The sequence below is a fragment of the Aulonocara stuartgranti genome (assembly GCF_965226115.1).
Source record: "Aulonocara stuartgranti genome assembly, chromosome: 15".
Classification (NCBI taxonomy): Eukaryota; Metazoa; Chordata; class Actinopteri; order Cichliformes; family Cichlidae; genus Aulonocara; species Aulonocara stuartgranti.
Genome location: NC_138951.1, coordinates 38,524,798 through 38,539,791, shown reverse-complemented (window position 1 = coordinate 38,539,791; position 14,994 = coordinate 38,524,798). Strand labels below are relative to the sequence as shown.

The 14,994-nt window shown below is 39.1% G+C and overlaps 1 protein-coding gene and 1 long non-coding RNA gene across 2 annotated transcripts; both read left to right on the top strand.

The window, feature by feature from the left end:
- Positions 1-1,701: 1,701 nt before the first annotated feature.
- LOC309690048 lies at positions 1,702-4,046 on the top strand. The gene is made up of 3 exons (XR_014271593.1): positions 1,702-1,943; positions 2,930-3,672; positions 3,774-4,046. It is a non-coding gene; the product is annotated as an uncharacterized lncRNA (long non-coding RNA).
- A 294-nt stretch (positions 4,047-4,340) lies between these two features.
- dynlt2b (dynein light chain Tctex-type 2B) lies at positions 4,341-8,379 on the top strand. Its single transcript, XM_082506881.1, has 5 exons — positions 4,341-4,854; positions 5,391-5,524; positions 7,211-7,280; positions 7,678-7,741; positions 7,817-8,379. The coding sequence occupies exons 1-5, from the start codon at positions 4,808-4,810 to the stop codon at positions 7,862-7,864; spliced, it is 363 nt and encodes a 120-aa protein (XP_082363007.1). The 5' UTR covers positions 4,341-4,807; the 3' UTR covers positions 7,865-8,379.
- Positions 8,380-14,994: the final 6,615 nt, after the last annotated feature.

The following is a 14,994-nucleotide window of genomic DNA, read 5'->3' as shown; positions in this document are numbered from 1 at the left end:
TGAGGATGTGCACATTGTCAGATTCCACGCTGGGATTCTCCATTGGAGCTTCGGAGCACATCTTGCAGTTCTGGCGTAAGGGCCTCACCTTGACAGTGCCCTGCCCGTTTTTCAGGCGCATGTGGAAGAGCACCTTCACCTTGTTGGAAGGCCATTCTCTTCTGCACATGGAACATTTAAACCTTGGAAATGAAAAAGAGCATGTGTTACTTTACTAGAAGAGTCTAGAGTGATTATATGATTATTTTTAATACGAGTTTAAACTTGCATCGAATTGTTTTTTAACGAGATGGCACCCACGCAAGGAAGTGAAAGGAAACAAATGATGTCAGCTCCATCTTACATCTTCAGTTCTAGTGTTGCTAGTCTAAAAAATATGCTCCCATCATTGAAACTCTGGAATATTCTTTTTACTTTTAATGAACTAAGCCTCCTTAGCAACTACATTTATTCCCTCATCTTTAATGTTGCAATCTTCATGCACAGTAATTGGCATAATGCAACTATATTTTTTATATATTAACCTATGAAATATACCATACTGAATATACAAACCACACTGACCTTGCACCTGTGTTCCTGATGTACTGCTTCCAGCCCATGTCTAGGTTGTCAGGCTCAATGTTTTCATCATACTCTAAATACCAAGAGTCTCCTCGTTTAAGACTCTGTGCTTTAATACGAAAGATACGTATCCATTCAGGTGGCAGCATCTTTTAGGTTAAAGTGGTCGCTGGTAGCTGAAGAAGAAGGATAACTCTAACAGCTGATGTGTGCAGTAAACAAACAGCTGGTGAGAATGAGTCATCCTCCTCAAGCTGCGAACTTTGACTCTGGCTCTGCCAGAAGAGTTTGTGGGGAAGACAAAACTTACAACTGTAAAACACGCTATCTTAAGTTTCAGTTACAGTTTTGTACAATCGATACTGAAAGCGTTTCTTGTTAAGCAACACTGACACCTTCTGGTTGCTCTCCATGCTCCTCTTTGCCCAGGTAGACTCAGAAGGCTTTTCTGTATTGCTATACTTTTTGCACTTAGTCGGTGTGACGAAAATGTGCAAAATGTTTTCACTGTGTATAAAAAAAAGACATTAGTGAACATTAGTGGGAAAAAGAGCTGATAAAAAACATTAGTGAACACGTGATTCTTATCATCGTGCTTATAACTCAACTCAGCACTATACCTGCACTCTACTGATTTTGTTTTTCTTTTTGTAGCTTCTCCCTGGTAGCAGGTAGCTCTGCATATGTCTGTGCGCATGTTCAAGCAGGTAATCTTTTGCTTGTTAAGCAAATGTGTGAAACTCTACAATATGGAGTCATTAATTATAATAATGTAGAATAAGAATATATAACATTCATTTATTTATTTGCTTTTTCTGGTAACATAAGAGCAAAAAAGATGTTAATTTTACATGTTCACCACTTTATTTATTTATTTATTTTTGCCAGAGTGAGAATATTTCACTCAAAGTAGTGACTGACAACAAATGTGTGCACAAAGGCTAAACCATAAACCAGCATAAACCAGCAGGTTCCAGTGTTGCTACAAAACATTTCAGTTTCATTTCACTTACAATCTAATGATTCGCCATCTAATATTCTGATGTTCATTGTATAAACCATAACTGAAACTTAAGGAAGCCTGCTTTGCACTGGTAGCTTTCGGTTTCCTCTCAGCTGGTACAGCCTTATTTAAAGTTCGCAGCTTGAGGAGTCATTCTCACGAGTTCCTTGTTTACAGTACAGATCAGCTGTTAGGGGTTTCTTTCTTCTTCAGCCGATTTAATTGAAAAGATGTCACCAGAATGGACACAAATCTTTCAGATTAAAGCAGAAGATCTTAAGCAAGGAGACTCCTGGGAATTACAATATGATGAAAATATTGAGCCTAATAAGCCAAACTTGGACTGGAAGGAGTACATCAGGAACACAAGTGCAAGGTCAGTATGCTGAACAACTGTTAATTACTGCAGCAGGTTTGCATTGAGTATTTGCATGAGTGTTAATATTTACACTATTGTATATTTGTGTTACATTAATATGCCTTACATTACGCAATGTGCGTGATAAAAGTACAACATCAATACATTTTAGTTATTAAGGAATATTTGTTCATTCCTTGTTTGGTACAATTCCAGAGTTTGAATGATGGAAAATAATTGGAAGTGGTATAAATACAACTTTACCTAAAAATACAGATTTTAGTCTACCAATACTTGCCTTTAAGAGCTATTCTAGCGATTCTAGCTCTGTCTGGTATTGTGTAAACTGGAATAAGTAACATCAGATGGTTTGTTTTCCTTTTATGTTCTTGTTCTTCACTTTTCAAATGTCATTATTACACTATTAATTAGCCAAAAAGCTAATAATTTGGTCTGCTCAGTTACATCTAAAGATATATTTATTAGATTTTCCTCTTTCTTTTATGACATGTATTGTATTACTGTGGTGGCACATCACTGTAACACTGTAATGAATATACTATGGTCATATTCACCTATCCATCCACAAGTTTCCACTGAGTATTCTCTAAATAAAACAAAAAAGCTGAGTAAACATAAAAAGCACAAGCTTCTTCCCTTTGAAATATATTCAACTTTCATAGCTCGATAGTAATTTTTTTAAACAAATTTAAACATAAACATCATATGAATCACACATTCATCCATCAGAAGGGACACAGTTAAGCATGAGAAGCTCAGTTATATCTCCTCCCACTGCCCTTGTAAATGCATTTGATTCCACCCAACATCTCTACTACTTACAGATGTGATTCTGAGTGCAACACATAGGGCAGCTATCAGCTTTTACACAAATCATGAGTTTAGTGCAAGTTTGTGTGGTTAAATGAAAAATTCTGAATTTTTTAAAAGTAATTTTGACTTCTACTGAAACAGACATTCTCTTTCTCTTTTTTAATTTCAAGTTTCAAATGTTCCATGTGTCGAAGAAAGTGGCCTTCCAACAAGGTGAAAGTGCTCTTCCACATGTGCCTGAGAAATGGGCAGGGCACTGTCAAAGTGAGGCCCTTACGTCAGAACTGCAAGAAGTGCCCAAATGCTCCAATGGAGAATCCCAGCGTGGAATCTGAGAACATAAACACCCTCATGGAAAAACTGGTGGAGAAAATAAAACAAAAGTGCTACCATGAAAACCTTGAGGAAAGCTACCGACCTTTCAGACTCTATGAAGTCAAAAGTCCCCATGAGCCTGAACACTGTGAGGGGTGCATAAAAGGAGTGTGTACAAACAATCTGTAGTTTTAAATCTATTTACTTATATTATCAATATCTGATTCGGGGGCTTTAATTATGCTGTTTGCCTCAAATAATGGTAATGTTAGTGCTCAGTCATTACTTCAAAGCTGAAGGGTATACAATTCACAAATTCTGCACAAGCAAAACATGAAGTCCATTTGTGATTAGACATGTGAAAACTTACTGTTTACAAACAAAATGCACATAAGTCAAAATTGTCTACTATCAGTAAATGTAGCATAATGTTTACAGGAGTCACTATGTCAAAATGATTTGTAAATAAAATAAAAAAAAACATAGTGGTGATGTTGCAATAAGAATTTGGGAATTTATGATATTGTTTCTTCTGTTGAATGCATTGTTGTTGAGGTGGATAGCAGTTTATTTATTTATTTGTCTTCTGTTTAATGAAGTAAGCTAAATAAGATAAGATAAGATAAGATAAGATAACCTTTATTAGTCCCACACGTGGGAAATTTGTTTTGTCACAGCAGGAAGTGGACAGTGCAAGAGTTATGAGAAATGACATGAAAGATCATATACAACTGTATATTATTATTATTATTAAGATTTATATTTTTCTTTGTCCCCTGTTGGTCTGAAGTGTTCTATATAACGAGCAACTGAAATGAAACAAGTGCATCTTTGTGCCTCTTTGCTAACAACCTCTGTGGTTTAAAGTAAGAATAAAAATTGCAAAAAGATGCAGATTTTGCACATATAATGACACTATTTAGCAAGCATAAATTAAAAATGAATTAAAACTTTTGAAATCGCTGTTGAAAATGTGTCTGCATCTGTATATTGCCAGAGCTGGAAGTTGTTCTTTAAAGACAAATTTACTCACATCTTATCAGTTTTGGGTCTGTTTCTTCAGGGGCTTTGAGCAATGGGAAGCATGATTTGATCAGGCTGCAGCTAAAAGGCCTTAGAACCAGCTGCATTCAGAAGTCACGCAGATACCATGAGTAGCCCAGCAGTTGAAATTATTACATATATTAAAAAACATCATTTTAAGACAGTGTGAATCATGTATGAGTAAAGGCAGTAAAACATCACTAATGGGGACAGAGTATAAATGCATTAGGTGGAAACAGAAACGATTTCATAAGTAGTAGAAGGTTTATGTGTTTAGGTTTACAAGATGATGAAGGAAGGCTTGCAGACAGCTGTCCACATGTTGTAGCTGTTTACGATCACCAGGGGGCAGTGTCACTGACAACCGGTTTGAGGCCTACTACAGCTTCTACTGCTGTTGATCTTTCAGCTAGTCACCGAGAAGAGCGGAGTTAAATCGAAACTGCAATCGAGTGTTAAAAACTGTGAAGAGTGTCCAGTAGCGCCATTATCTGTGATTTTCGTGCTTTTTTGATCAACTTTAATGTACACACGGAAGAAAAACGAACCGGTTAGCTAAGCGGTACTCTTATTTTGAAACAGGAAACAAGGGAAAACGTCGCCATGGTTACGGGTAGCATTTGGCTAGCTTCTTAAAGACGCTCTTCACATTTATTTGCTCGATACTGTAGTTTGAGTACTCATATACCATGGGGGAGTCCGATACTTACCACATACGACCCAATCATCAGCAGAAGTGAGTTGATTCATGTGGTTAAACGGCTTTTTTCCCACACAAGTAAAGAAAACTAGAATTTAGCATTTTAGCTAGCTGATTCGCGGTCTACTTTTAGCTGCGCAGTTGTTCCAGCCTTGAATAAATGACATCTACCGTCAAACTTAATTTAGTAGTATAAATACTACCAATCGTCAATCAAAAATAATGTGGTTACGTGTGCAAACTTGAATTTTTAACCGAAGTTTAGTCTGTTACAGCGTTCATGCAGATTTATCTGCAGGAACTTTACCTATTTTTCCTGTACAATGCAGATGTACCAGGGCATTCAAATGTGATTACTTTAGGCATGTAGTTACAATATACAGTGCCATAGGTAAATAAGTTTAAAATGCAAATGAAAAAAAACTTATAGCCTATTGAATATAGAATGTATTGTTCACATGACGTTTATTAGCATGCATGTTGCCATTATTAAGATATTTGTGTATCAGAGGCTCATTGTGCTCGTTGGAAGGTTCATTTGCTGTCTTGTTGTTTTCCTGTAAATCTTGCAGGTTCAGGCCAGCTGTTGTGAAGGAGTGTATTCGTGAAATTGTGAGGGAGCGACTGTCTGGGGTGCAGTACAATCCAGAGGAAGTCCCAGAGCTGACCCGTTCACTGGCAGACTCTGTGAAGGACAAAGTAAAGAGTGAGTGAAGCATTGTCGCTCTCATGTGCTGTCAAAAGGACAGAACATTCAATTATTTCTAAAAATTTTAGCCGCAGCTTATAATGACCACTTTAATTATAGGATGTGGCAACCATCTGTGTATCTGTTTAAATAACAGTAAACTTGTGTTTCACGTAGAGGTACCCAGGTGTCATAGGCACTTTTTTCCAAGTAACTGAAAGGTTCCTTCAAACGGCTGTTTTCTGCATTTCCACTGTGGTACTCAGACCTATAAAGATGAGGCATTTTAATCTGCTGCATGTAACTTTTTTCATGCAGCTACCACTACATCTCAGGCCAATATGTGTCATGATTTCCAGGTTCAGTACTGTGCAGAAATCTTGAGTCATCCCGCATTTCTTCATATTTTTCTTCTTAGGAGCCAAACTTTTTTACATTTTTAAAAACTGGTCCTGAGCAATAGTTCTCCAGGCTTTCTGAATGCCATGGCCAACTTATTCTCTCATTTTCAGTCCAGTCCTTTTTACCTGACCATTTGCATCATTTTCGTAATTTTTAACTTAACTACTAGTTAACTACTTAGCACTGATCTATAAACCATTCAGGGGATGAACCAGTGTTTGTGTCTACTTATAACAGAAAACTTGCCAAAGAACTCGTTTTAAATTGTGTCTTTAGGCACTTTGTTACAAGCAGCCTGTCACAAAAACACATGATTGTTCCCATTACTTTAGTTGAATATAAGAAAAATGAACATATAATTTGACAGTCATAAAATATTTTTTGAGCCAACATGGTGATTCCCAACAAGTTATTTTGTCAAAATCAAGAATATCTTAGGATAGTGTCCAGTGTGCTAACATTATATTGGGGAAACTGACAAAGTGGAAGATAAAAGAAGACGTGCCAGGCTTAAAAAACTATGTACAGCAGATGAACTGTATCTGAAAGTCATTAAGACATCCTTAGGTAAATAAGGTTTTTTCCTTAAGAAGTTGGAAAAAAAATCCTGCAGAGACCTGACACAGGACCTGAGAGATGGAACTGCCCCTTCTGCTGATCCATCTGCTCTTCACTGAAGGTTCATCAGAAATGGTCTCACTGAATGGTGATTGTCAGGAAGCCATTCTTTAAGAAAGGAAAAAGAGAGAAAAGGCTGAAATTACGCCAAATTACACAAGATCTGGACTGAAAATCAACATGTCTTAATGAGTAATGAATCCAAATTTGAAATTTTTGGTTCAAGCCATCAGTATGTATAGACAGAGGACAGTCAGAACAGAGACACAACAGTGAGTGTGTACACATCTATAAGACACGGTGGAGGCTCTGTCATGGTTGGGGGCTGTATTTTTAGCCAGTGGTGTTGGGGATCTATCTTTTTCTATCGGTGTTAGCTTTTTGATGCGTGTTGACTTATTCAGGGCTCCAGTACCACAATGGTTTGAATGCAAACATTTCTGAAAGTTTCAGCAGTGGAAATGCAGTAGTGACAAGACTAAAAGGATTGTGGATCTTCACAACAGCCTGTTGGAGCAATAAATGTATAACACCATAAATTCCTGGCCCCACAATGTTAATGAATTATTTCCCATTTAAAACAAATTTGATTAGTAAAAAATATTGACTAATATTCATATTACACAGTATTTTTTTTCTTTTGGATGTACATATAAAATACTATCCTATTCTCTTTGTGAACAGATTCAGGATTTGACAAATATAAGCTTGTTGTGCAGGTGGTCATTGGAGAACAACGAGGGCAGGGAGTCAAGTAAGTCTTCATTTGGTACTGGAAACATTAGTCTTGCTCTTGACTTTTAGAAACTGACTTTGACACAGGGATTACGGTTAGGGCTCAGGGCTCAGTGTATTTTTTAGACATGTCATATGTTGTACCAGAGAACGGAGACCGGATCATTTAGGTTGTTATCAAAGATCTGCTCTTCATATTTACATCATCAGTATCAGCAAACACCTGATTAAGGTAAAACTGTAGTGATTCAAAGTTACTAAAAATTTGAAGTATCAGTAAAAGCAAACGGTAGGACCGTCTCAAGAAGACACAACCATTATTTTACATTTTTTCAACGTAGTTTTTTTTTTTTAAGTAGTTCAAACTTTAAGATTTTCTTTGCTTGGTCTCTGTTTGTGTGTTTTTTTCTCCCCAGGATGTCTTCCAGGTGTTTTTGGGATGCTGACACAGACAGCTATGCAGAGGATGTTTTCATGAATGTAAGTGCTCTGCTCAGTCACAATTTCATCACTCGAGTCCGCTTTCTAAAAAGCACTCTGATTGTCCTTCCACAGGACAGCTTGTTCTGTGTGGTAGCAGTTTTTGGAAGCTATTACTACTGAGGAAGAGAGGATGGACCACAGGAAAAAAAAGACTTTTACATGAAAATGAGCTGGCCTCAACTAAAGAAGCGACGCACATCTGGTCTTAAAAATGAAAAACCTCATTGAGATTTTGTGACTTATTAAGGACAAAGACTTGTTATGGCTTTTTTTTTTTTTTTTTTTACCTCAAAACATTGTAATTGTTTAAAATGATACATATATTGTTACTGTATACAAGGTTACAATACTTTATGTTCACTTGGGTCTATTATATGCCCAAGTTACTGTTTATGAGAATAACATCTGAGCTCTGTGAGTTCTCTGAAAGCTGACTGCTTTCAATGTGCAGTTTCCAGCATTTTTTAATACAGGTAATAACATGGTCATCTGCTCTATGCACAGAGAAAGGCCAGGCAGGTTTATTCCAAGCCAAAAGCCTTTAAAGTGTCATTATCTTCATACAGTTTCACAAGAGTCTTTAGTTTGTTTTATGCAGTAAACCTAACAAATGAATAAAGGTCAGATTTAATATATTTGGTGACATTTTAATTTTTCACCTCTACACCTGTTAATATAACTTTATTTATCCCACACTGTTGAAATTCAACTATCACAACAAAAAGTGAATCAAAGACATACAAAAGGCTATTGTTGGTACAGGAAAATGTTATTGTGAAAAAACAAAAGATTGTATTATTTCGAGCAGTTGACTGAGCAGAACTGGTCCAGCAGAGGTCAGTATCTGCCTGTAATCGCCAAAATCCAGATGCACGGATTTTTATTTTATTTTTTTAAATTAAAGTTATGTGTGTTCGGGTCGGAACCGCCACGAGTCCCGACTTCGTCAAAGGAAAAACAAATTGTTCAGCAGTTTACGGCGGGACTCCTGGTCCCTGTTTCTGCACAGAGCACGAAACAACTCGGAAACAGTTTTAGGTCCTGGTTGGATTTAGCTATAAAAAAAACTTCATGGTAGAATTTCACCAGCAGTTGCAGTCTAAGATGATGGAGTTAGTTTAGGAAACCTCGGTATGAATGTCTATCCATGTGATAACTGGTCAGCAGCTTTCAAAATAAGAGCTCAGAGACTGTCTAAGTATTTCCAAGATGAAGTAAAAGAAATCATGAATTGCCTAGGAAATCCACCTTCTGTAAATATACAAAATATTAACAAATTATTCTTTACTATATATTAACATATATTCATTAAGTGATGCCGTTTTGAACAGTGATGGCATCAAGCTGAGAGCTAATTACACAAGGCTCCGCTGACAAACAGGTCATAAAAGAGCAGGAAAAGAAAAGATTTCATTTGTATGTTTATAAGTTGTATCTTTAAATGCTTAGTTTTATTTACTGATGCAGGAAATTTATGAACCATCCATCCATCCATCCATTTTCATCCGCTTTGTCCGGGGCCGGGTCGCGGGGGCAGCAGCCTAAGCAAAGAGGCCCAGACCTCCCTCTCCCCAGCCACCTCCTCCAGCTTATCCGGGGGAATACCAAGGCGTTCCCAGGCCAGCCGAGAGATATAATCTCTCCAGCGTGTCCTGGGTCTGCCCCGGGGCCTCCTCCCGGTGGGACATGCCTGGAACACCTCACCCAGGAGGCGCCCAGGGGGCATCCTTGTCAGATGCCCGAACCACCTCAGCTGGCTCCTTTCGATGTGGAGCAGCAGCTGCTCTACTCTGAGCCCCTCCCGGATGGCCGAACTTCTCACCCTATCTCTAAGGGAGAGGCCAGCCACCCTTCGGAGGAAGCTCATTTCTGCCGCTTGTATCCGCGATCTCGTTCTTTCGGTCACTACCCACAGCTCGTGGCCATAGGTGAGGGTAGGGACGTAGATCGACCGGTAAATTGAGAGCTTCGCTTTTACACTCAGCTCCCTCTTCACCACGACAGACCGGTGCAGCGTCCGCATTACTGCAGCTGCAGCCCCAATCCGTCTGTCGATCTCCGGCTCCCTTCTCCCATCACTCGCGAACAAGACCCCGAGATACTTGAACTCCTCCACTTGGGGCAGGAACTCATCCCCGACCCGGAGTGGGCACTCCACCCTTTTCCGGCTGAGAACCATGGCCTCAGATTTGGAGGTGCTGATCCTCATTCCCGCTGCTTCACACTTGGCTGCGAACCGTTCCAGTGCGAGCTGGAGACCTTCACCCGATGAAGCCAACAGAACCACATCATCTGCAAAAATCAGAGATGAGATTCTGAGGCCACCAAAGCGAAAGCCCTCCGCCACTTGGCTGCGCCTAGAAATCCTGTCCATAAAAATTATGAACAGAACCGGAGACAAAGGGCAGCCCTGGCGGAGCCCATCACCCACCGGGAACGAGTCCGACTTATTGCCGGCAATGCGAACCAAGCTCTTGCAACGGTTGTATAGGGATCGAATGGCCCGTAGCAAATTTATGAACCATTTTATGTTATATCTCGTGTTAAGCATTGAATGTTCTTGGATTCTGAATGAATAATTCAATTTAAAATTCATTGACGTCAACACATTTTTCTGTCTGGTTGTTCAGTGTTCCTTTGGTTCCTGAATCAAAGTCAGTCTGACTGCGATCTAGTGCATCACAGATTCAGCCATCGTGAGTTTGTTGGCTTATTGCGAACATTATTTCTGTGGTGTTTTCATTATTGTGATTATTTAACAGCACTTTCAGAAGTGAAGTGATCATAGCTTTGCATGCTCGACTGTCTTTTCATCCTTTTATGTCAATGACAAATGGACTGTATAAAGCTGCAGAAGTAATACTGTGTGTGGATAGAACAGCACTATAATCAAACCGTGCCTGAAAAGCTTCCCTGTACTTTGTGACCATGTCATTACGTTCATCATCATCAGGCTGGTTCCATCACTTTGTAGCTTGAATTTTAAATGACACTTTAGCTAATTGTTAGTTACTGGGTCATTAATACTAAATTAAACTCTTTAGCATTTAGTTTTAAAAATATGGCATAGTGTCATGTCTAAAGTTTTTTTTTTCCATCTTGATGACATGTAGGCATCTTCCATACTTGTGCCCAGAAGTCTCCCTGGACTGTGGCCAGAAGCAGTACTGACACCCTGTCTACACTCATAGCCCCCTGGCTTCTTATTGTAAATAAAGTGAATTGCAGGTGTTTCTGTCTGTGTGAAAAACATGTAAGATCTTCGTTCAACAAAATCCATAGGTGTTTAATTGGACTGAGATGTGGTTTCATCTGCCCTTTGGATGGAGGCATTGTCAGTTTGGAAGCGAATTCTCACATCAGGATAAACCTGTTCAGTAACTGAATACATTGGATTACAGATAAAGGTTTTATTGATTTGCAGTGACACTTATATCTAAGGAAAGAAAAAGTCAACCCGTCACAATATCCACCACAGCACAACAAAGTCTCAAGAAGCACTCAGGACAGGGGTCAAGGGTTAAGATGTTTCCTTTAAGTCTTTTTTCTGTCCGCAATTTAACATTTTAGGGACTATAATATATCAGTTTATACTAACATATACAAGATATGGGACTGTTGTGTAATAAAAGGTTAGTAAACTCCAGATGATTGCATTACACAGTTCAGGCTTGTTTTTGCAGTAGAGAAACTGGAATTAGCAGAAATGGTTGTTATGGGTATATGGTACACTGGTTATTAAAAAAAATGGTACAAATGATACAAAACATTCTAAACTGACTAATTAGTTCATATTTGGGGCAGGGATAGCTCAGCAGGTAGAGTGGTTGCCCCATGATCGGGAGGTCGGGGATTCAAATCCACTGAATGGTTACCCTGCGGTACCCCTGAGCAAGGTACTGTCCCTACACTCTGCTCGCCGGTGTGGCTGCATTACTGTTATTTTAAAATAAACTATAGTTTACAACAACAACAAAAAAATAAATACCAATTTGATGGCAATGATAAAAGTGCCATAATGGCATTTAAAACAATAATAAAACCATAAAGTCCACAAATTACACAGCACTATACAAAATACCTTAGGTTTAGTTAAATGTATGGCTTTTGGTAATTATTTGGTCACCTAGCAACAATCCACAGAAAATGGTGCATGCAGTGACTTTCTTATTTTTCATACAGTCAATATAACTCATGCATGCTGCAGAAATTGTGGAATGCAATATGAAGACAGATATCCACCAGATAAATGAAATATGTTTTGTTTTTTTTTTCTAGAAAATTGAAAAATGTACATTTCTTTGCTTAAACAGCCCACCTGTCTCTCGTCCTCAAAACTCGGAGTGCCAAGCAACCTTCAAATGTTTAAGCTGTTCCAGAAACTCAGTTGGGTTTGCTTTTGGAGCTCTGAGATTAGGGGTCTCTCACCAAAGCAGTATAGTTTACTGAGATTATAGGACAGACCTTTAAACTGTGGCCACAGGTATTACATAGAGGTGTAACTTTAAGCCATCACCCTGGTTCCATTAAGATCAGGCTGGCCTGAGTGACCTGGATTGTGGCTATAAAAGGGAGGGTGAGTGCTTATGATGAGGGAAGCTTCTTCCAGAAAATCCTAAAAAGCTATTTCAAAGGCTTACTTGTGTTCCTTAGCCAGACTGCTCAACTGTCTTCCTCCAGTCTCTCTGTGTATTCTGTCATCTCTTGGGCTGCTCTCAGATGTTGATTGAAGCTGTTTAAGTCACAGGTTAAATGATCGGCTTATGATCAGCTTACCACTAACATAATTATTTGTTATCCTGTGAACAGTCTGTAAATCTTAAGTGTGAAGCAGATAAGGCCAAGTCAAACGTGCACAAGGTTGTCACAGTTGTCTTTGTTGGTATGCAAATAGTTGTGTAGTAGTTGGGTTCTGCCAGACATCAACGGAATGACAAATAACAACTTAGACTGCACGCTAACATAATGACTTCAGGGGCTTGCATTACTTTGCCAGCCCAGCACAACACCAAACTTGGTAACTTCTTTCCATTCAGAAAGGAAATACTGCAAACATTGTGAGACAAAGCAGAAGAAGCTTAAGTGCGTTGGTATTTGAAGCACCTCAGGACTGCTTTTTCTCAACAGGCTGGGTCATGTTGAAGCAGACAGTTACTTAACCAACAACACTGACACTTTGACCAAATATAATAATTGTATGACACACCAGGATATTCAGTATACAGGAAATTCAGAAGTCATGGCTGATAAGGAAGTCTACAGACTACTTAAAGCCAGGGATACTGCTTTCAGATCTGCTGACAGTCTGAGGGCAGCCAGGGTCAACCTGTCACATGTCGCATCAGAAGAGCCAAACACCGCTACTCCTACAGAGATAGGAAAGGCTTTAGGAGTCTGGGGAAAGGCATTTAGATCACCACGGACTACAAACACCCACCAGAGACCTTTGACAGTAACATTGCTTCCTTTTTCCTCCACTCAGCTCTCACCCACCAGGGCACACATGCGCACACACACACACACGAAAAAATAAAACTTATGTCAGAATGCTGTTCATAGACTTTAGCTAGGCATTCAACACAATCATCCCCCTTGGAGTTAGTATGCAAACTGGACCCGCTGAGCCCGAACACCTCACTTTATAATAGACCTCATCAATGGGGGACCACAAGCACTTTGGGTCGACAACAACACATCGACCACCATCACGCTGAGCACTGCAGTCCTCCAAGCATGTGGTTTCATTAACTTTGTGGATGGCACAAACGTAATGTGGTCTCACCAAAAAAACAACACAGAGAGGCCAACCAACTGGTCGTGTGGTACAGTGGCAATAATGACTTCTTAAATGTGGAGACAACAAAAGGGATTGTTCTGCTATGGAAAGGGTGAGCAGCACCAAATTTATGGATGTGCATAACACAGATGACCTTTCCTGGACAAACAAAAATGCATTTATGGTCAAAAAAGACAGTACACACAGTAAACTTCCTCTGCAGATTGAGGAGAGCGAGAGCCCCGGTGCTGATTTTGTGCTCCTTCTACTGAGGCAGAATTGAAAGCATCTTGACTACCTACATCACTGTGTGGTTCAAAAAATATACTTCCTCGAACCGCAGCAGCGCCATTTACTGCAGTGCACAGTAAATAGCGCAGGAAAGCTCACTGCTGTCACCCTGGTCTTCTTCATGGACCACTTCGTGGGCTCAAACCTTTACTGTACATGCATAATTCATATTCTTCTAACTTTGAATTATTCTTATTTTGTTTGTGGACTGGGTGAAACAATATTTTACTCCTGTGTATGACTGGCAAATATGGCAGAATTGACTTATATTAGGTTATTGCAGACAAAGGTGTGATGAGTTGATTACCTTGTTTCACTGAGTTATATGGAAATTAGAGCTGATGGAAGATCAGTTAGAATCCAGCAGTGATGGTGGCATCACAGTGGCAGTGGCACCATTAAATGATGTCTGAAATCATACTTCTCTAGATCAAACAGACAATTAACAAAACAACTGAGTTTGAACAGGGAATTTATTTCATATAACATTGCTTGCACAGATGGAAATGACTCAGGCGGCACTTATGTAAATGTATATAAAACTTCTTTAAATACATTTAATCTAATATTAAAGTATTAAAATGAATTTATTGATCTTTTGGTCTACTGTGGCTTTCACTGTGAGCACCATTACATACTTTATCTTACTTATCCCAGTGATTACCAGCCATTTATCTGTCACATGTGCCATTTTCAGTCTGTTTGATGTAGTCAGTTTTTTTTTTTTAAAGTGGTTCTAAAGGTATTAGAGCAAAAACAAGTGAGACACATTTGTATTTACTTTTACTTGATTACATTCCTGATGTACAGTTTTTAAAATGTGGGCTAAAACACAGTTTGGATTTTAATAATAATAATAATGGATTGCATTTATATAGCGCTTTTCGGGGCCCTCAAAGCGCCTTACAATTCCACTATTCATTCACTCTCACATTCACACACTGGTGGAGGCAGCTACAGTTGTAGCCACAGCTGCCCTGGGGCAGACTGACAGAAGCGAGGCTGCCATATCGCGCCATCGGCCCCTCTGGCCAACACCAGTAGGCGGTAGGTGAAGTGTCTTGCCCAAGGACACAACAAGTTCCCTTTAACCACAGTTAGCAGTTATCAGTTGTGACAATTAGGAGTTATTTAACAAAGATCATCAGTTAAGGAATTGAGATCTCTTCTGTCTCAGTTTGTC

What these genes read in the sequence shown, in the direction of transcription:
- dynlt2b (XM_082506881.1), top strand. Translation starts at nt 4,808, where the DNA reads ATGGGGGAGTCCGATACTTACCACATACGACCCAATCATCAGCAGAA. An exon ending in TGTGAAGGACAAAGTAAAGA is followed by an intron (nt 5,525 to 7,210) that starts GTGAGTGAAGCA and finishes CTTTGTGAACAG; the next exon opens with ATTCAGGATTTGACAAATAT. An exon ending in CAGAGGATGTTTTCATGAAT is followed by an intron (nt 7,742 to 7,816) that starts GTAAGTGCTCTG and finishes GTCCTTCCACAG; the next exon opens with GACAGCTTGTTCTGTGTGGT.